Raw genomic sequence first — 23,641 nt, 5'->3', positions numbered from 1 at the left:
TTCAGCCAAGTAGGAATCATAACTTGACTTTCTAGTGATTTAAGATCATTTGATTTATGCTCAAAAGGTTTTTTGTGAGTTCATTGCCAGTGCAGGTGTTGTTCAGCTGGTATGTAAGTCCCATTTTCCTTCAGTGTTCATCTTTGTCTGTGAATTTAAGTGAGTGTAGCTGCAGGTTATACTACACACTCTCTTCTACAGTATATTCTATAATTGGACCCTTTCAGCAGAACATCCTGAGAGCAGCTGTGGTCCATTTAAACTCATTAATTCATTCATTCTACATTCATTTATTCTGTGCCATGTAATCAATTTTTAATATTTAGTTCAGGCTGATTTGTAAAGAAGTGACTTTGTAGGTTACTGTATTAAAAATATCCTGAATGAGAGCCCAAACTATAAGTGAGCTGTGAACATTTCTGTAGAGTCCAAAAAGTGCTGCTGTGTGAGCTGTTCCAGTGGAGATAAAACCTCCAAATATCCCTGAGCGGACCACTGTGGGCAGTAGACCTTTAAAGCCAGTGTTTTACACTTACTAATGAACATGTTGATGATTACAAAGGGGGTTACATCTGAAGTCAGACCTTTAAGATTTTGCTCAGGAGGGTTTTTTCCTCATTTTTTAATATTTAACATGTTAGTGAAAAAATATATTGCTGTTTTTAATTCTTTGAAAACAATATATTTTTATATGTTGTAAATAAATCATGATATGGGCTTATTTGGAGCACACATAGGCTTAAATGGCATAGCAGTAACAATTAAGCCCATGCCAGACTTTTGACTTTTTTCATCAAATATCTTTATTTTATATTCTACAATCTACATGAACTAATGAATACATTTTCAAATGAGAGATAAATCTTGCTTTATAAGAAATGATCTCTCTTATAAATCATGTCAGTATCCATGAAAAACACCTGAACTTAGATTACTTTAGAAAAAGTAATCAAATGTAATAAGTTGCATTACTTTGAAGTAATTGAAATAGTTACATTACTCATTACATTTTAAATAGAGTAGCTAGTAATCTGTAACCTTCCCAAGCCTGTTTAAAGCCACTCTTTATGGATTGCATGGAGTGGTTTGAGGAACGTGGAACGGAAATGGGCAGTACATTTGGAGAGGAGAGGACCTGCTTTTACGCGCGGGAGCACCACCGCCATCCAGCTGCTGCACACAAACCGAACAACAACAACATCATGAGCAGCTCGGTGATTTTACAAGAAGGGGCGGCTAAGTCGTGACCTTGTGTCTATGTGAAGAAGGTTTCTCACCATTATTATCAACCGCACGCTGGCTGTGGACGATCCGCTCGCACAAACCTCGGAACAACAGGGAGTTAAAGGCGCGCGGCCGTTCCTCCTCTGGTCTGCTGCTGCAGGAATGATGCTCGCGCTCACCTTCACCTGCCGCGCGCTGCTCGTCTTCCTGCTCTCGGAGTGTGTGGAGGCCGACAGGACAGCGGTAGGATGTGATATTAACATGCATTGCTGCAGGTGGTCTTTGGAAGTGATTAATTCTGTCTAACAGTCTGCAGAAATGTGCTGAATTGAGTTTAAACTCCGTGTACTAAACTGAATATTGCTCCATGTGTATAAGCGTTTGAGGCACAAATCACAAGTTTATCAATCGGAGTGTAAATGTAAATGATATATTCATTCAAGCACTTCTTGTTATATAAGTTATATAAGATACATGATTATAATGTTCCATACAGTGGTGGAATGTACATCCTCTGGCCACTTTATTAGGAACACATTTGCAGTCTAATTTAATCCAATACATCAGCTCTGCCATAGACTCTACTTTTAGGAAGTTTATATATTTAGTTTGTGTTGACATTGTCAGAAGAGTGATAACATAATAATAATAGTATAACAATACTTCATGTTTAATACTAAGGCCGTAGTGGCACTATAAAGGGTGCACTATATTGAAAAGTGCTCCTAATATGTATCCCCCCTCATGTATGGAGTGGACAAAATATTAGGAACACCATTCAATATAAGGCATTTCAGTATAGGCACCTGCACCAACAACTATGTCCTCAATAATAAACATCACCTTTCTGAAAATCTCAATGAACCATGCTTAAGAATGATCATCTCTATATCTCTATATCTTATACTCCACTACATTTAGGCTATACCCAACAGCTGGAGTTACTTGCAGATTAATATTTTACAGTTTTTAAATTGTATGCATTAAAATGCTCAATTGTATAAAAAGCAGTCAACATTTTATCAACCAGCTACATTAAAAAAAAAGTTTATGTATCAGTAATAATAATCTTATCAAACTTTTGCTCATTAATTTCTACTTCAAATGTACAATGCATGGGGTGTTTACGTATATAGGAGTATTTTTGCTACTTTTACTTACATTAAAGGACCAGTGTGTGTATTTAGTGGCATCTAGTGGAACAGACATGGCAGAAATGGGATATAATAGGCTATTCATACGTAGTTTTAATTAGTGTATAATCACCTGCAACTAATAATTGTGTTTTCATTGTCGTACGGCCATGTTTCTGTAGTAACCCAGAACAGACCAACCAAACACTGGTTCTAGAGAGGGCCTTGTGCATTTTCTTGTGAGTTTTGCGGTCAGTGTAGATTTTCCTACACAGTCAGAAGTGGAGGAGGAAGGGAGGGATAATCAGTTGACTGCAACCTACATCCTTACCACTAGATGTCACTATATCCAACACACTGGTTCTTTAAGTTAATGATATGAATACTTGAGCCACACACACATTAAGAGGAATGACTACACAGTAACTTTTATAAAGGTGATTGATTAGCTCATTACTGGAATATTAATTAAATACAGTTGCTCAGAAAAAAATCAACGTCTATGGTAATGAGCTTATATTTAAACAATTCTAAACTTTAAGATAGCATCAGGATAAACTAATTAATTCAAGAGTAAAAAAGAAAAAAACAAAAAAGCTTTTTTTTTCTTTTTTTTTACAGCAACACCCTCCTCTAACTGTTTAAAATCATCAGTAGGAACCAGAGAAACAGTACACCCCTCAGCAACATTAGCCTATTCCTTTCAGTTTTGTCCAGACTGGATAACAAAAATAAAATCCCTCAGACTATAAGCAGTGTCTTTTTATGTATGCAATTGGCTTGCTGTTCGGGGACCACGGGCACAAAGGCTACACAGTTGCTCTGAATGGCAATGCTTTATCATCTTTGGCTTGTAATTGAAACTGAACACACTTGACAATACAATCCCAAGCCTCTCTGGTATTATTTTTTGGGTCATTTCGGCTGCGAAAGACAATATTGATTTTCTGGATGAAGAGATTCATCATGATGTTTGTTTTAGAAACTGTCCCTGGTGTCCGTGAGAGCTCCCAGAGGGGAGTAACACCAGCCTGCAAAACCAAACCACAAACACACTCACACTGCTGCCAGGCAAATATTTAACCTGCTACTCAGGGGGAAACAGGCAGGTGTGTGTGTGCGTGTGAGAGAGAGGGAGAGAGCTCATGAAAATTCAATAATATATTTTGATAGGATGCTATGCAAATATCACAACTACATTGTGAGTACATGTAGAAATATAAAATATAAAATATGTTATGGTCACTAAAGTTAGTAGAAACTATTAGCAAAACATTCTTAGCTGCATTATGAATATGGATGTGGTTATAAGGGGGGGAACAACATTAAGTACCTTCATATCAAGTATAAAATAACATAATGACACGTAGAAGTGATTATATATTGTGTGAATGTTATGAAGATATCACATGGAAATACCAATAAATTGTTCAAGACAACAGTTCTGCACTGGGCACTATAGGAAAAGATAAAGATAACATATAATATGAAAATCTATCATAAAGTATGATGGAGGATCACACCAGTGGATTTGCATGTTGTAGCTTACTAAGTACAAATAAAGCATAAATTACTGTCAACCACTTTCCAAAGTTTATTATTGGCTGTAATCAATAACAGTAAACGTTACGCCACTATAATGTCCCAGTCAAAGTATTGTTCATGTTGTAATGCAGTTCAGAGCAGGACTGTGTGTAAAAATTATCCCGTGTTGCATTTAAGCGCTTCTAGGAAGAACAGAAATTTGAGTCTTGAGAGTAAAATTTTCATTTTTGCTTAATGCTTTATCACCTGAATATACTAACAAAGTAGTATTTTAAAGCTTTTTAAACCTGTTCTCCTTCCATAGTGTATGTACAGTGGTATCTACTACTGTACTTACTGTACAGTAAAACTTAGAGGGACCTATCATGCTTTTTTAGAATGTTCTGTTATTTTTATACTGTTATGATGTCAGATGTTAAACATGGTCAGAGGTCTAAAACTATCTCTACCTCTACTTCCTTCTCGTGATGACATCAAATTGTTTGCACATGCCCACAAACGACCGTTTATAGCTTTTGTTGCTAAAGTTGTTCCACAGACTGTCTACATGCATATTTTTGGCTCCAACGTGTACAGATGTGTTTGAGTTTCCGTTTCGAGTACAGAATAAGAAAAAGAAGTGAAAGCCTACTTCTTTTTCTTACTTGTGTAGTCTCCCAACCAACAAATCAGCAATATGCCACTTCCAAGAGCTGACCAATCAGAGTGGGCTCATGAGGAGGGGGACCTCAAAGAGACAGGAGCTAAAACAGCCTGTGCCAGACAGAGGCTGAACTGAGGGGCTGCACAATGGACCAGTATAAGATACATCAGGAGTTTTTTTAGAACTATAAATCATGTAAAATATTCCAGTAGAGCCCCTTAATAAAAATATAGACCTGGAAATGTGTAGAATACGCCCCCTTTAAAAAAAAACCTTGACAAAAATAACCTATTCCCTGAATGTTAACATGTGAGTGTTAGTGTTGGCACACTGTCAGAGCCTGTAGTTGTTGAATGATAATAAGAAAACATGTTCTTTTCTTTGTTAAAAGGTGTTTACAGTCCAGTACAGTGGTGAGTCTTTCTCATTCACTATGGACAGATAACATGAGGCACATACAGTATTTGAGCTTGCCAGAAACACCACAAAAACAGACCTTTTACGAGAGAAGTGGAGTAGTTCTCACTTTACTGTGACTCAACTAAGTTTCCAAGTATCTGTAAGTTGGCTTCATTTCTGCACTTGTGTGATCTGAGCACAGTGGCTTTTTGAGCACTTGGAAATCAGTCTAAAAAATGCATGTAAAGCGTGAGTAATTTGTGATTAATGGGCTAAAACATACAAAACTATACTGTTCTTCTCCTTTAAGGTTTATATGAATTGAGCAGCACAGACACTCTCTTTATACCTGCAGGAATCTACCTGATTCTTCATCAGACACACACACACACACACACACACACACACACACACACACACACTGAATCCCCTGAACTATTAAACATGTTATAATCATCCCTGTGTGCGTGTATGTGTGATGTGTTAATGATCAGTTTTAACATATGCCGTACAGGTTAATGGCAGACAGAAAAAGTGTTGCATTTACAAGTGAGCTATTCACTCCTCAGCGAGCTCCTCCCATGTACGACAACAGCAGACGCCTAAAGCAGCATCAGCGACTCTTTTCTAGGCCACACATTATATTTCGCAAAGCTCTGGAGATGAGTTTTTAATGTTTTCCTAAAACAAGTCGGTCGGCGGTATCTGGAAGGTGTGAGGCACGAGGAGACACTGTTGGCTTGTTCTCACTTCCTCTGCTGCTTGCTCGTTTCCTGTCTCCTCTCTCTCTCTCTCTCTCTCTCTCTCTCTCTCTCTCTCTCTCTCTCTCTCTCTCTCTCTCTCTCATGTCTCAAGGTTTATAGGCCCAGAAACACTGGTGGTAATTGTTTTAACACTGAGGATATTGTAGCTGCTGCAGTTCTACCTGACAGACAGGAAATCCAGTTTGCCCACTACTTTGCACCTGGGCTGCTGCACTACTACACCACTTCTCCCTTTCCCTCTCCTCTGTTCATTCCTTCATTCATTCCCCCATTCCTCTTTTTCCCTCGACCTTCCTTCTGTACATCTGGCATTGTGAACAAATTAGAGGTAACACAAAATGTGATGAATTAAGAAAGACATTCATCACATTTTGTTAACATGTGTTTATTCCTTCCTTTTTTTCTTCTATCCTACCTTACATTCTTCCCACAATTGTACCTTCATTTCTTCATTCCTCCCACTATTCCTTCATTTCTTACTCATCAAATCCTCAGTGACTCCCTGTATTCATCGTCCTTCTTTTATTTTTGCCCCTCAGATCTTCCCATATTCCTACTGTAGCATAATCTTTTTCACCTTCTTTCATCTCTTGCTCCTTTCATTCCTCCCACCATGTTTTCAATCTGGTCCTTCACTCCTCCTTTCTGTATTCTTAAAGTTCTCCTTCTTTTTCTCCATTTATTCATCATTCTTCCCATCATTCATCCTGTCTTCTATTCTCCACTTCTTCCTCCATCACTCCAGCTCTTCCTATCTTCCAGCCGCCCTTCCTTTTTTTCTTTAACATTGACTTTCTATTCCTCTACTTTCAATCTTCCTCTTCTTCCATTTCTCCCTCTTTTCCATATTCATTTCTAAACTTAACTCTATTATACCATCATTAATTTCCTATTATTTTCTCCATCCTTTTTTCATTTTATTCCCTCTCTTGTTCCTTTCTTTTATCCCATCATGTTTTCAGTCTGGTCATTCACTCCTTCAGGTATTCTTAAAGTTCTCTTTCTTTTGCTCCCTTTATTTGTCATTCTTCCTTCTGTCCTCTCCTACATTTCTTCCTCCATCACTCCAACTGCCTCCTTTCCTTTTCTTCATCATTGACTTTCTATTCCTCCACTTTCATTCGTCCTCTTCTTCCTTTTCCGCCCTCTTTTCCGTATTCATTTAATTAGAGAGATATTCATGTTCACCTTGATAAAAGGTAACTTACATTCTCAGCTATTAATAGTTATAAAGTTCTTTGTGTATCAGCTGTTTGTTGAGTTCAGGCTGAAGGTGCTTTGCTTGGACTGACTACAGTTTTCAGACTTTGGTTAAGTTATGCCCTTATGCTGTGTTCCAGTTTGCCTCCCCTTATCCTCCTCTCCTCCTCCTCCTTGTACTGCCTCCTTTATTCCCCATTGCCCTTCCAAAAAGGCATACTTTGACGTCTTCCCTTTCAACTGGTTGTTTTTTTTCCAGACACATGTTGAGAAATGCCAACAACAAAAGTGGAAAGAGAAAGTGTCAAACAAGTGTGTGCACACAGATTTATTTATTTTCACTGTTAAATAAGGGATCGAAGTAAAGTGACCTATTCATCCACCAGGAGGAGGAATATAAAACACTTAAATCAAAAGGTGGCACAACTTGCTTACTGCCTGTACCTTCAACATATGTACAGTATATGAGCATACACTTTCCTCATTAAAGTGAGCCTTAATGGTAATGTATCTTAACCCTAACATACTGTTCATATTCTGACCGGTCCTCACTATTAGTCTCAATGACAAACCTCTGAACCACAAATTATTCATAAATACTTCATCAGTCACAGATAAATTTGAGATTAATCCTTAATGAAGCTTTCAGACAGCAGAGACAGTCAATTCTTTAGTTTTTATGAGAAAAAATGTCATTAAAAAACACTATATAATGATCCAATGTTATATAAAACAGGAGAAATTATTTCAACAAAAATGAAGAATGAACATTTTTACATTTTGGATTATTATGTGTTGAATATATTTCCTTCTTTGTATGTTAAGTTCATCAAATTTTAGGTTAAAAGAAAAAAAAGTAATTTTTACTGATCTCAAATGTAAAAATGGGTCAGATTAGACCCTGAACAGCATGTAATGGTTAAAATGTGTTATTCTATAGGCTATAGTTGATAATGTGACTAATTAATTATAATTGTTGTTACTTTATCATTTATTTAAAGTCACCCTCCACTTAAATAAATGTGTTTTTTTCTTATTCCTACAGTTGAATGTTTGAGCTTAACTGATTTTAAGTGGCGGACCTACAGGTTTTATGAGATCACAGCGAGAGAGAGAGAGAGAGAGAGAGAGAGAGAGAGAGAGAGACAGAGAGAGAGAGACAGAGAGAGGGAGAGAGAGAGGTAACACATTGATCAGTGCAGTCAATACATTAACACCTTCACAGTAATTAAGGCACAGAGGTCTCATTCACCTCTAAAATACAGCATGGCAAATGTATCTGTGTGTGTGTGTGTGTGTGTGTGAGAGAGAGGGAGAGAGGGAGGAGGGGGAAGGACAAAGAGGTACTGATAAAAAGTGAGAAGGTATTCAGCAGCCAACTTTCTACATGCAATGTTTTTGCTGTGTGCGCACATGTGTGTGTTACCTCGCTTGTTTCAGCTGTTTTTAGTGAGTCTGTGGCAGTGTGACGAATCCAATGTATATTTTGGAGATGTGTGTGAAGGTTGTGTGATCCTGAGCTGAGGAGCATGTGGGAGTAATTTGGTTCATGGTGCTCGCCAGACTCTGTCCTCTCTCATCTCCTCTGCTCTCCTCTGCTCTCCTCTCCTCTCCTCTCCTCTCCTCTCCTCTCCTCTCCTCTCCTCTCCTGTCCTGTCCTGTCCTGTCCTGTCCTGTCCTGTCCTGTTCTCTCCTTTAAAGACAGTGTAAAGTGAATTTATACGATTATTTCTGAGACAATATATTGTCCAATAAAAGTAGTTATCATGACAGGCCTACCTGCTTCTTTCCTGCACAGTTATACAGGATAAAGTATAGGTTGTGAGGACATTATGATACATTTATTCATTATTTGTTTGCAGTATAGTTTTAATTTGCATAATGTGCAAAATCTCCCATTTAGCTTTAAAAACTTTCACTCTTCCTCAGTATAGTTGAGTTCCTGGCAGGTATAAAGCTGATCCCCCCCTTTCCTCCTCCCTTTTCTAGTCCTCCTGCTCCACCACCTCCTCCTCCTCCTCCTCCTTCTTTCACAGTTCCTGACAGCAGATGCAGAGATTGAGAGTGTCTCTCTGCAGGAAAGATGCTGTCATCCTCACCATAATTAGTGAGGTTTATTCACTCAGTTGTTTGCAAAACTGGAGCTCTCACAGGTGTTTCTCTGCTCAGCCATCCTGAAATATTTGCATGTTTCAGATGTGTTGGCAGTTGTGACAAACACCCTCTCTCCTTTCTTAACACATTCACTCTGTGTCTCTGAGCTCTTCCCTTCTTTTTTCATAGTCCTTAGTCCGAGTTTTTCCAGGTATGACAGTAAAAGCCACTGCCAATTTATCTGCCACAGCCAGCCATGCAGAGGTCATGGCATGCCTTTTACTGTAACCCCTTGTTTCACACATATCTTATTCTGATGCACCTCGTTCTGTTGTGCAATTGTATGGCAGGGACAAAATTACAGGAGGAAACCTATATGGTGTTGCTGCATGAATAATAGAAGAACAGACTGCAGCACACAGTAAAAGTAGAAAACTGAAATAGCACTAACTGTATATTTGTGTGTTTTGTAGCCTTTCCTGATCACAGAGAACATGTGGCCTCGCGGTTGTGTCCTGGACTGCCAGAGGGGGCACCACAGACCTGTGTGTGGTAGCAACGGCAGGTTGTACAAATCGCTGTGCGCCTTCCAGAGAGCGCAGTGCATCAACACACAGCTCCGCCTCGCTCCACAGGCTAACTGCTCAGGTACACACTTGCACACAGACTGTTGTTATTTACTATATGTTTCCTACAGTATGTTGCTTATACTGTAAGTTGAGTTACTGAAGTTTTCTGAAGGCATCGTAGCTGAATTACTTACTGGCTTAACCTTTACATACTGTTCATATTCTACACGCTTGCAGTATGTTCTGGGTCAATTTTGACCTGGTCTAAGAATCCCCTCCTAAAAAGTGTCTATACCAAATTTTGAACAACAGATCTGTTTACAAAGCATCAATAGCTGATCTGACTGATCAATAAATGTGTGATTAGACCTTGATTAATGTTTCAGAGAGCAGAGAGAGTGTATTTTTTAGGTTTTACACCACTCATTTCTGAGTTCTACTATCATACAATAGCATGTTCTATTTTACATAAGACATGAAAATATAACACAGCAATAATGATTGAGTGAGTGAAAATGACAAGAACTTTATGGAACTGTGGGGTTTATTGTATAACCATTAGAGCCATCAGTCTTCACTGCTACATCATAAAAAGAAATCCTCATAACTACTATCTTATTAAAATATTAACTATTAATTTAACTAAAAGCCATAGATATGGGTCAAATGTGACCCAGAACAGCCTCAATGGACAAACATTTGTAGCACCTATACAAAAGAATAACATTTTTAACCATATACTGTATACTATATGCAAAAAAAAAAAATGCAATTTCTAACGGCACATGACAGTAGTGGTGAATTGCTCTTTGAATGAAAGAAGTTCATTTTGGTTAATTAGTTCATTTAATTTAATTAGTTAGTTTAGAAAGTTCTCCACCCCCCTTTCATAACACTGAAATCCTCTTGAATCAGTCTACAGAGCTGAGAAAGAACAACTTCTTATTGTGTGGAGTTCAGCAGAGAGACTCTATGCAAGTCTATGTTCGCAGCGAACAACACTCACACTTTCCACACTCCCTATCAATGGGAACACTTATCCTTTTTATTTCAGATCCGAGCCAGTCCAAATGCCATCTGGCCCGGTCTCAGGCACTGGAGGCCAGCACGCACAGCGGTGGCGGCCATGTTAGCCCTGCAGCTGCCATCTTTGTGCCAGAATGCAGCTCTGACGGTCACTTCCTGCCAGTTCAGTGCCACAACCAGACCGGATACTGCTGGTGCTCCACCCCTGATGGAAAGCCTGTCAGCGGGACCTCAGTCCTTCATGTGACCCCCAACTGCACTGGTCAGATATACTTTATTCAGAGATTTTTACAGCAAATTATTAGAAAGCCTCCTGAACATAGATTATTTTACAATCTCCCAAACAATGTTTAGTTGGGTAGAGTTTGGCGATATACAAAATATATGTATATTCATGTTTGTATGTGTAGCATTTTAAAAATCAATATATTATGAACATTCTTTGATGCCTTCATATAAAGACATTTACAAATTAGATGATTTTATTTCATGCCACATTTCCAACAAACCCATTTCTTAATGATTCTTTTTTTCTCAGTTTGTCTCTTAACTTGATATGGAAGTGAGTTTATATTCCACTCAGGAGGAAGTCTTAGCATTTTTAGTTATTTTTGAAGTGTGAAATGATGTAAAAGATACTCATAGTCATCTTGGTGATTTTCTCCTTTGTTGATAATGTTTCCTAAAAATCAATGGGTTTATGTTTAATTGATGTTCAAATTCAGCTTTTATCACCTTTAATCTTTATTTATCCAAAGAAGGCTAATCAGTCTCCACCTCCTGCTGTTCAGTAAGAGTTTTAGGGCAAATTCTGTTACTCTGTTCTTGATATCTGCACTGAAATGTGAATATATGCCACAATGAGATGTTGTGCTTTATTATATTGTCCCAAACAGATCATATCACTAAGTTGGCTCAGACATCTGATGCAGATTCAGCTCCAATCAAAGGTGGGATATTGTTTTTTTAGCAGTATTATTGCCTGCTCTACATTCATTAAGGCAGCAGTTTAATCCTCCCATTGTATATATACTGTATATATAGCTCTTAGTTCTGTATGTTTCTCATTTGTGTTTTTATCTGTCTTTTCCCGGCATGACGCTGGTTATTTCTATGCCAGATACACCTGCAAGAAATCAAACATTCACAGACCGCTCCACATGCCAACACTCCAAAAATGTTTCTCTCCATCTGATTTTCTCTCTGTTATCCTCTGACTCTTCCCACACTTTCCTCCCTCTGTAACAACTTACCTCATCCCTCATTCTTGTCACTTTTCTTTTTTCCCCCCTCCTCTTCATCTTGTCTGTGATATATTTCAACTCGCTTCACAGTGTGAGAGATTGTATGGACTCATTTAGATTGTGGTGTGCCTTACCCAGTACATTTATTTCCTGTTCCAGATGATGTTGATGAACCTGGACCTACGCTGGACAGCAGAAAACCTGCAGGTGAGAAACTGGACCTTGTGTCTTGACCTAAAAAAGACAACTTGACTAACATGTCATTTAGTGGTGACATACAGTACCAATAACAGTCCTGTGCCAGCCATGACTATAACAAGCTAGAAATTTAGGTTGGATTAGGGTAATGTAAGACATTGACTAATGTGATACAACTAACCTTTTTCTATTCAATTAAAAGCTAACTAGTGTATGCGTACTGTGTAAGTTATATTGTTTAATATTACACATGTGAACAGACTGGCTACTAGTATTTTAACCTATCTCACGAAGATAAGGCTGCTTGGTATAAATCAAAGTATTTCTAAGCCTAAAAACTAGTGTCCCCAATTTCAGTGTGAACTGTCCCAGATTCTAAAATCCACTAATGCTGAAAAGATTTGGCACAAGGTACATTAATATATGTGCCATTTTCCTTTTGAGTACAATATATTAAAATTGTCTTCTGATTTAACAAGTAAACATATTGGGGATTTCGTAATGATATTAGGTATTGATATAATGTATTGTATTCATATGTAAATAAGGTAAACAGATCAGTCAGAGCACACAGTACCCTAATCCACTCTATGGATTTATTAGAACAGGATATGGAACTGTAGGTTATAGTCGGTGGTCCGACTGACCTGCTGAGTAGAAAAAACTCAACAGCCAATGAAAGAAACTTTAAATTTGGAAAGATATCTCCCCAAAGGGAAAAGTGGATTTCAAGCATAATCTGTTCTGCTCCGATAAAATAAAAGGCTTTACGGCTCCTGGTGTCCCAGCAGGATTGATACGCTTCACGCTGCAAGACTTTAACAGAATGTGTCTGCCTTGTCAGTGAAAATCACAAAGCAAAGCTGCAACAGAGGAGAAATTTCTGTCCACCATCACTGAGATGATGTATTGACTTGTTTTCCTAGATTAAACACTGGTGTCCCTCCACATGTAGTGATAATTAAAACTTTGTAGATTAATACAAATGATCTTTTAAACCCATAACCACTGTTAAATGTTTCTATCACAGACTAAGAGCTGCTGCGTGCAGTTTACTGGCTTTTCTCTCTCTCGCCTTTTCCTCACTCTCTTCTGAATCTCCACAAAGCAGAAATACCTTAAAACAGTGTACTTTGACAGTAATATTCTCTTGTTCAGAGATGACAGCTCCTCCGTTCTGGGTGACCATCCTGATGAACTCTGACCCCAAAAGAAACCGCTCTGTCAGAAAACCGACTGGTAAGAGTCAGTGTGTTTGTGCTTCTGCTGCATGCTGTTGGACTGATGTGATGTTTAAAAATATGTGTGTGGAAAAATATGTCAGGATAACTGAATTTTTTATGGTCTGCATATACAATACGGCTACTATAAAATAATCCTGGAAACAACAATTGTGATTAGATAAAGGTTAGGGAAACAATTTTAAATCAAGGGTTTGTTGTCTGTGAAATTCTTAAATACACTGTCACCATGCAGGTTGTTTTGTGTGTGTGTGTGTGTGTGTGTGTGTCCTAACTTGTATGTGTGTACAGGCAGTCCTCAGACGTGTGAGCGCGAGCGAGTGTCGCTGCTCTCTCAGATGCGTTCAGCCAGGCAAGAGGAGCGTTTTATCCCAGAATGCACTGCAGATGGCTTCTACAGTCCCGTGCAGTGTCACGTTGCTACGGGTTACTGCTGGTGTGTCAGGGTGGACAGCGGCAGGCCACTACCAGGCACCTCTGCAAAGTAATCAAGCAGTGTCAGCCAATCAGTTAGTTCTTTGGGTCATCATTGAGATTGTGAATATTTTGTTTTGGGGGTTTTCTTTCTCTTTTCTTCTTTTCTTTTTCTTTTCATTTTTTACACTCTCTTTCTGTCTTTTTTCTTCCCACTTTTCCTTTACCATACTCCCCTCCCTTCCCCCTCCTCCTCATTGGATCCGACTGGTTTATATAGGCAGGGATACATATAATTACACACTGTCACACAGAAGCATTTCAATTTTAATCATCCAATTTTACACCAATTACTGGCTCTGTTCCCTATGTGGGGATTTTGAGTTTCCCTTCGCTCAAAAACATGTTTTTTCTTCTCTCAGTTGGGTATTTGAGCTTCACTGTGCAGAATGATGTATGTGCAGAGTTTGTTTTCACTTTCATTGCTGAAAGTGGAAAGTTTCTCTGTTCTCATTAAAAATCTGATTTTGAGTGGTGGGTCAACAAGTATTTGTGACTTCACAAATAGTTTTTAAGCCAATTCTGGTCAAAAACTGCAACTTGCAAAACAAATGTGGAAACCTCCAGAGCACAAACACTGAGTGGACTTTACAATAGTAGGAGAACTCTTTACTTACTACCTCTTAACTTCTCTGATGTGAACTGTATTTGCATATTTATAGAATGTGGATATTTAATGAAGAGAAAGGAGCAGATGTGGAAAAGACATATCACATACAGATTATCATTCAAACTAGAGTATTTTATAAATATCTGAAAATGTGTCTGGAGAGGGATAAAGGAACAAGAAGAACACATCAGAATAAACCATGCCTGAACTGTTCTGTTCTCACAGGGTTTTGTCAGTGTTGTTGCTCAGCTGCTCACAAACACCTGAGAGGAAAGTGTGTCATGTTTTCATGTGATGGTTTGATGTGGTTCCCCGATGTGAGGAAAACCCTCCTGAGGCCTAATTTTTCTTTTTTATGAAGCCATGTATCTCTGGCTGGATTTAAAAAGTGTTTAATTCTTTTCCGCAAATTTCCCAAGGAGAGAAAAATGAACTTTTGGCCTGGTCTAATTATAGATTTATTATTTAATTTAAATGTAGCATTACATAATTTCACATTTCTAAACATTTGCATAAATCACATCAGTTACACAGATAACTACAGTGGTCTACAGGGGACAGTGGAAGCATTCGCTCCAATAGACACTATGACATCTCACTCAATGAGAACAAATGAGAACAGAATAAGCAACGGTCCAATAACTGTACTCTTAATTAATCATGTTTTTTCATGTCATATTGTATGATTTTTAAGGGTATATTTTTCCCAGAGATCTTGGCACTTCCTGGGTTTGTCTTTAAAAGAATAACTTGCTTTGGATTACAGTATAAACACAAGTTCATTATGTGACATCATAAAAAGCAATTATATGACCAGCTACAGATGTGCTTTGGTTAATTGGATCACATTCAACCACAATCTGAAGTTTGTGTGAGTTTCATGACTGGATGATACAGTTTGTGTTGAGGTTAGAAAGCAAAATCTTACCTTCATGAAGGTTATAATGTTTGTTTAAATCATTTAAGAGAGGTGATGATGCTGTAGGATTATATTGTGTTATACAGAGAAGTGTTTCTAATATTTAGTTTACCTAATATTTAGTTAATTTTTAAATTATAGAGCACTGTTTTTTAACCTACCTATACCAGCAGTTAACAGACAATCTCAGGCTTTTCTACTTCTAATACATATTATAAGTGTAGCATTGCTTAACTGAAATATAAGTTGCTGTTTTTGTTCTTTGGAGGAATCGAATCCCAGACTGCACTGGTACTGAGGAGGCACCACCAGATAAGATGTACCGAGAGAAACCTCTGCCTGGTAAATATCACTGTTTGAATTACATGCTCGAAAAAACTGATTTGTATCAATTATATCTGAAATGTACCGTTAGAGGTATAGAAAATTAGCTGAATCAGTTTAGAGGAATGTAAACACCTCCTCCTGTTTACTTCATATATAATTTAATACAAGGTGTTAATTATCCTCGTAGGGATTGTGTTGCATGTCACCATTCCAGAGGGAGGTCAGGCTAAGAAACCAAGCCACAAACATGACCTAGAGAGCAATTCAGTATTATGAACACAGACACCTCAGTACAATAAGTATAGTTTTGATGTACTTGAGTATATCAATTTTATTATACTCTATCACATTTTAGAGAGAAATATTGCTTTCCTCAACCAACAACATCATTAAAGTATTGCTAACATTTTAACGCATTACTAATAATGATTCGATCTCATAATACTGACAGGGGCAATTCTGTATGAGTATTTTTAATACTTCAAGTGCATTTTGTTGTCAGTATTTGCTTTTGAATGCAGGACTTGTACTTGTTATGGAGTAATTTTTATACTATGGTTTTCCTACTTATGCCAATGATCTGCATACTTCTCCCACCAGTGGTTGAACCAGATCACCAAGCTGAAAGATTCTCTCTGACATGCAGCTGCACAGTCTGGTTGTAAACAAAGATATTCGTGACTTTGTAATCTGAAGATGTAATTTATTCTCTCAGGATGTCCAGGGGCTCATAAGAAGCAGTTCCTGCAGAGTCTGGTCAGAGCTCTGCAACTGGAAGCAGAGCATACTGGGAGTCTGAGTCCCTACCAGTAAGTCTAACTATTGTTTAATTACCTGTGAAAATCCCAGCAGAGCCCTAGTTTATATGACTAAAACTTAAATAATAATTCAGAATATTTGTAGAGATTTGTTAATTGGGTACTCCGTTTCTGATCATATTTTGATTAACTTCAAGAAATATTAACTTGTTGAGTATCTAAAGTTCTGTCTAAAGGTGTCTTGAAGGTAAACTTAAAGGTAAGACACAATGTGGCCAACATCCAAACTACATTGTATTTATCATTAAAGTTCAGCCTCAATAGATGTAATCAAACTGTTTACTATGTAAGGATACAATGAAGTAATGGCACCTGGAGCGGATAATTAAGTCACACTCCTTCTGAGCTTCTCTGTTCTTTGTTTTAATAGCTGGTCTGGCTGCAAGTGCATGTTGGTGCATGTGAGTTCTTCCATGTCCATTTCCGAGATGGCGGTAACAAACTTTCTCAAATTACAGCGATTAAATTACTGTACAGTTTGATATAAACATTTGATATAACCAATGCAGCAACAGAATCTCATTAAATTGGATCAGAACTGTCTAATTTGACTGTTTTATGTGAGTTTCATGAGTTTGTTTTCATTTCTTTTTTCTTTTCCAACTTTATAAGCGATCCAAACGTTTGTTTTGGTCTGAGATGTGCTATAGTGCGTCATCTCGTGGCTGAATGTCATATATTGAAGAAAGTCAAAGCTCCAGCAACACTTGTAGTGTAGTCCATGATCTTAATGGAGGCGACAAGCTGAATGCGTTAGTCTGTTAAGCAGCTTTTACTTAAAAAAAAAAAAAATCCTTCTCCATGCACCTTGGAAATAGGTGAAGTTGCACCAGACATTTCCACCCTGTCTACCACACTAAACATTTTTAGCTTTGTATTGTTTATATGGCCTTGTGGTATTCTATTTTCTCTGCTTCCACGCTCACAGGACATGATCATTGACTGCATATAATATGAACCATGTGTCTCTGTCTCCACTTCCTGCCGCTATGCAGAAATAGAAGCCTTGCTTGATTTTCAGTCTGTGCAGTAGAGTTTGGTGGTGGTATGACCCCCTTTTTATATAATCCAATAACTATTTAAAAATAAACTGCATAAACTGAAAAATCAGCAGTTGGACAAACATCAGTGTGATAAGAACAACCTAAAATGACAGAAAACTAATTTATCTGACATGCACATGCACAAAAAAAGCTCATGTCCTGTCTGCTAACATGGAAGGGTCAGGATTTATGTCCTATACTGCAGCCAGACACTAGGGGGCGTTTGGGGAGCTGTCATGACCTCCATTTTCATATACAGTCAATCTACACGTACATATATAAGCAACAAAACAAAAAAGAAAACAAGAAAACTCAAAGAACTATAAAAATATGAATAAATGTGTCAATTTATATATTGTACATTTGCATAAGTATAATTGCACAGCAGTAGTCTGTCGGACAATGGACACGATATACAAATAATATTGGAACCATCTCATCAAAACATCTCCCCACAGTGCCATATGGGGTCAAAAAGACGACTGGCTACCTTAAATTAGGCCAAATTATACTTATATTCTTCTTGGCACTCGGGAGTCTCTCAATGGAACGCAAAATTCTTTTGCTGCTATATTACGGCACTGATGTGCTTTTCAAAAATGCCAAATGAAAGCCTATTTCACACTTCAGAGCATAACACAGGCCTGATCAATGACCTGATTAACCGATGGAAAGGGATGGAAGAAGAGCACAGACTAACTCCATCTGTTTGCCTGTTCTGTGCTTCTCTTTGCCAATTAAGTGCTTCAGTCTTGTAATAACCCCATTCCCTCCATCTGTTTCCCTCTCAGTTCATGTACAAACACGCTGACTTTGGGCTTTTATATTTTTTTTTCACCATTATAATTTTTTTTCTTTTTTCATCAACTTGTTCACCCAACCCACTCAATTTCAACCCATCTGCGTCTCATCCTTCACCCTCGTCTCTCTATCGCTCGCTTTCTATTGCAGCCAGCTTCCAGTATTACCGTTTTTTAACATACCACAGGCCAATTTTATTTCAGATGGCACTGTTGCAAATTTGCTCATATCCAGTGTTTATTCTTCTTGATAACATTATGTTTGGTGTTTATGAAATTACAGTAATTTGTATTTTGGTTTGATGTAGAAAATTGAAGTTATCTGTTTTTTTTTTTTGCTTGCTGAATAACTAATAAGGAACCTCAGGAGCCATGTTTTTCACAAGGCTGCAATTTGATATTTCTTGAGTTCTGCAGGGATATTGTGATGGTGGAATATATTTTGGTGGAGGTGTGAACACTTGAAAACACTGTCAATCGCTCAAACTTTATTTGGATAACACTTTTCATACATGGTAATGTAACACAAAGTGCTTAACATAGTAAAAAACAAACACACACACACACACACAAAAAGACTCAATAACAACAGGAACAGAGAACATGCTATCATAACGCTCATGAATCTGCAATAAGGAAACAACAGAGGTAGGATAAAAATATAAAAAATGAAGAATACCCAAGTAAAATGAAAGGTAATAAAAGATTAATGACATAAAATAAAGAAATAACTTCACTTCTCATCTCTTTCTACAAGGACCTCCAACATACCTCCTTCCAAATCTCCAACCTCACTCAACCCTTCCTCATCTTCATCCGATTCTTCCTCCTCCTCCTCCTCCTCCTTCTCACCTCTGGACGTTTCCCCTCCCGCTGCTCCAGAGACTGTGGAGTCGTCCAGGCCAGAGTTTGTGCTGCGGTGGCACTTCAGTCAGCTGGACGTCGACTCCAGCGGGAAGCTGAGTGAACGTGAGGCTCGACCCCTTCGTCAGTTCCTGCGGCGGAGGCTAAAGCCACGGCGGTGCGCCAAGAAGTTCGCTCAGTACTGTGACAGGGACGGAGACCGAGGCCTGACGCTGGAGGAGCTGAGGGTCTGCCTGGGCCTCTGAGGTGGGCTAGAGCTACGTGTATGGGTGTAAAAAAATACCTATTTGACTGAAATATTTGCTGTTAATATTAGTGATCTCCAAACATGCAGATATACAAATATCTTTGATTAACTTTCTGTTAGGCTTCTCTGTTGCTTTCTGTAGATAGAGTAGAACTTTATTGTCATTATATTTTACATATAATGAGATTACAGGTGCAACTCCATTGGTGCTATTAAGACAATAAAAACCATGACGACCAGATGAAAACAAGACACACAAGCAGCCAAAAAAGATGACATAGTAGGCTATAAAAAAGTGAGATGCGGCTATAATAGCATAATATGGAGGGTATTGCATTTAAATAAAATAAATAGGATTAAATAGTATAAATAAAAGCAGCGGTCAAGAGTATGGCACAAGATTACTGTTTTAGTATTTTATGCTTTTGTATTTTTTATATGTACTGTATCATGGGGCAGCTGTGGCTCAGGTGGAGCGGATCATCTTGTGACTGTAAGATCAATGATTAGACCCCATGTTTCTCCTGTCCACATGTTAAGGTGTCCATAAGCAAGATGCAGAACCAGTATTCCCAGTGTGACTGTGTTTGGGGAAAAATATAAGTTACTTTGGATAAAAGGATCTGCTGAATGAATATAATATAATCCAAAGTATCAGTCGAAAATATCCTGTTTTCCAAGTGTGTGTGTGTGTGTGTGTGTGTGTGTGTGTGTGTGTGTGTGTGTGTGTGTCAGTGAATGAATGAGCATTAGACCTCCCGATGGGCAGGTTGGCACTTTGCACAGCAGCCTCTGCCATCAGCGTGTGAAGGTTGGCATGTAGTGTAAAGTGCTTTGAGTGGTCGGAAGACTTCAAAGATGCGATGTATTAAAGCAGTCCATTTCACCATTTGGACTACTTTCAAAGTACTTTTTCCCAATCTGTATGCAGTGAGTTAGTACCTATAATAATAAAATATCAGTATCCTAAAAAACAGGGATATAGTGAATGTTGGCTTTTACTTAGGTAGTTAATTTAAGGTCATCAGTTTGTTTTCTTTAAACTTCATTAAACACAAAAGCTTAAATTGTGAATAGTGTATGTGCCCTGTAAAAAAAAGCACATTTTGTAGAGGAGACATGACAATAATCAGATAGGATCACAATGAAAATTATATGAGCCTATGTTTCTTATTGTGAGTGGAGTTTAATTTTAAAATGTATTGCTAACAGACTAGTCATAACTGCTACTCTATTGTAACTGCCTAACACTTACTTAAGCTATAAATACATTTAAACATAAAAAAGGTGTCAGGTTCGCCACTTTTAGTAGTTTTCAGTGTCAAAAAATTGTGTTGATCGCAATGGGATCAACACAATTTCAGAAGAAAGTATTAGGCTGTGACTCACCATTATCGCTGTGAATGTGCCTCCTGTGCTGAGCCAATCAACCAATTAACCTGATTCATAACAGGTGCAGCTGCTGGCATAATTACAGGAAACTAAGTTCCCACTCTGCCTCAAGCTGGTGCTCAGAGCAAACCTGCTGCTCACACCACTGAAAGCTTGTGCTTAGATCAGCCAAGTTGGGGAGAGAAAATAAACATTAGAAAGAAAATGCAGTGATAAACTGTTTGGTATCAGCTGAAACTGATCACATCATGGTTTTCTTTTTGGAGATGAAAACAAATATATTTTGCATCATAATTCAAAAGATTAATATATTTCTTTTCAAGTTGTATTCAGTTTATCTGAAGTGTTAAAAACAGAAACTGACCATTAAATCCAAAAAGTCTTTTAATGTTTGGGCAGCTAATTAGTGCTACTTTTACCGTGCTATAAAAACAACTAAGCATCTGTTTTATACAAACACACACACACACAGCATTACAGTGGGTCCTCACTGGTCTGCAGGGAGTGATAAAAGATCTGTTTCTGCTCTCTAGGTTGTAGCTCCTGTTGATCCCAGGAGAGCTGAGAGTTTCGGGACGGATGCCCGACAAATTACACCCACCAATGTCGGAGTGTTTATATATCTTCATAAAATCAAAACAAACGTGGGCAGTAGTAAAATGGCCTACTTGTCAGTGAGCCATCAGTCATAGCCCGGCTGTGACACCAGCTCACTAATCAGGCAGCCGCAGACGGCTGTGACAGCCCGAGGAGTGTGTGTGTGTTTGAGTTGCAGAGGCATGGGCTGTTATTATGAGTGTGGGAGGGTCACTAGCTCACTATTCAACCTGTCTCGACTCTTTTTCTACATGAATATTTATGGCGTTTCTGTTGACATATACATAACAAAATATCTGGTTCATCTAGAGAACTCAAAGCACCTACAGATCCCATTAACTCACATAAAGACATGTTATTACATAGTATAGTGTGTGGTACAGTAGAGACATAAAGGAAAGATGAGAGAGAACAGTATTTTATGTGTTTACTCACAGTATGTGTAATATACATAATGTGGGTCATAGTATATATATTTTTTTAATCTTTTCGGATGTACATTAAATAAAGGACTCTTCAACAAAATGAAACACTCATATTTCAATTGATTTCCCAAAAATATATTTGAACTACTTACTGTGTAGTAGTAAGTAATGAGGGAAGGAGGACAGGTACATTTGGATTCACTGACTGGGTTTGGGAATCAGAATGATACAGAATTTAACACAGATGTTAAATGCCTTCTGGTGGACTGGTTTGAATGGGGCACTTTTGATTTGTTTGATATTGTGCTGGAGTGTTTCTATTTGGTTTTCTTTGCCTTTATGTAGTACCTACATGTATTTTAAGGACCAAAAACTCAATATCCAAAAAATTGCAATAAAAGCTTCCAAGTGGATCTTACTATTTTTGAGGTCAAGAATGAACTTTGCTAGTTAAATTCGACACTGTTTTGAACTAAGCTCGGCTTAAGGGGATATAAAAAGGGGGACACAAAGAGGATAAAATCTGCATGAGAGGACGAACAAAGCAATAAGGTGAATTGCACAGCTAGAGTTGTGCAGACAAGCAGCAATTTGAAGGTGCCAGCCAGAAAGGAAAATGTGAAGAAAGACAGGAAGGACAGGATGCGTTCAGAGCCACTGATAATTCAGAGATTGAAGAAAATGCATGTAGAGGGCAAGAAGGAGGTGTGACATGAAGTAACATGTGTCTGGGAGAGATAGCAGTGACCTCCGGTGGTGACAGAGGACCAGCCTCCCCAGAGACGCTGCCTGTTGTTCGTCAGATTAACTGAGACGGTGGTTCTGATTTATCTCAGTTATTGATTTTTTTGTTTATTTTTTCTACTGTTTTCTTTCTTTCTCTTTCAGAGGCAGAGTAACCAGATAAATCACTTGATGACCAAAGGCCAACTTTTTCCACATCATTGTCATCTTTCAAGGCTCAAGGCTCAAGGTTCTTTTTTAAAAAGCATCATTATTTATCCTCTTCTTATCAGTTTTGACAGACATTTCCACCGTCCACAGGATGAAGTAGTCCACCAAAAATACACCAAACATCTGCAACACACAACCTTAACATACTGTTCATATTCTACACCCTACAGTATGTTCTATTTTGATCGATCTAAGAATCCCATCATAAAAAGTGTCTATACCAAATTTTGAACCACCCATTTATTTATATTGTCGATCTGACTGATCAATAAATGGGTGATTAAATATTTCAGAGAGCAGAGAGAGTGTATTTTTTAGGTTTTACACCACTCATTTTTGGAGAAAAAACACCTACTATCACACAATATCATGTCCTATTTTACCTAAGACATGAAAATATAACACAGCAATAATGATTTAAATATATTTTATTGAAACTGAAAATGACAAGAACTTGGAACTGTGGGGTTTATTGTTGTATTATTATATAACCATTAGAGCCATCAGTCTTGACTGCTAAATTATAAAAATAAAAATCCTCATAACTACTATCTTATTAAAACTATTAACTATTCATTTAACTAAAAGACATGTCAATAGATATGGGTCAAATCCCGTGACCCAGAACAGCCTCAACATTTGTAGGGCCTACACAAAAGTATAACATTTTAAAATATCTTCATGTTTGTGCATTTTGGGACACTTTATGAAAAGTCATCAAGTTTCAGAGTAAAAGACATTTGGGGTGTTTTTACAGCTGTCAAATTAACATGAAATGATTTCACCTCAAGCAGTAGTGATGTTTCAGTTGTTTTTAGTGTCAGCTGTATCAAAGTCAAAGATTCACTAAACATCACTGCCCACTATTTATTCAACTTGCTCAGCAGCACT

The 23,641-nt window shown here is 37.9% G+C and overlaps 1 protein-coding gene across 1 annotated transcript; it reads left to right on the top strand.

The window, feature by feature from the left end:
- Positions 1 to 1,389: 1,389 nt before the first annotated feature.
- Positions 1,390 to 22,904, top strand: LOC128359844 (SPARC-related modular calcium-binding protein 1-like). The gene is made up of 10 exons (XM_053320166.1): positions 1,390 to 1,467; positions 9,476 to 9,650; positions 10,626 to 10,859; positions 12,001 to 12,048; positions 13,198 to 13,292; positions 13,583 to 13,764; positions 15,552 to 15,625; positions 16,326 to 16,419; positions 19,029 to 19,381; positions 22,685 to 22,904. The coding sequence occupies exons 1-9, from the start codon at positions 1,390 to 1,392 to the stop codon at positions 19,378 to 19,380; spliced, it is 1,332 nt and encodes a 443-aa protein (XP_053176141.1). The 3' UTR covers position 19,381; positions 22,685 to 22,904.
- The last annotated feature ends 737 nt before the right edge of the window (positions 22,905 to 23,641 follow it).

This window comes from Scomber japonicus, chromosome 6 (genome assembly GCF_027409825.1).
Source record: "Scomber japonicus isolate fScoJap1 chromosome 6, fScoJap1.pri, whole genome shotgun sequence".
Taxonomy (NCBI): domain Eukaryota; kingdom Metazoa; phylum Chordata; class Actinopteri; order Scombriformes; family Scombridae; genus Scomber; species Scomber japonicus.
The sequence above is the reverse complement of the archived record's forward strand: the minus strand, read 5'-3'. Positions and strand labels throughout refer to the sequence as shown.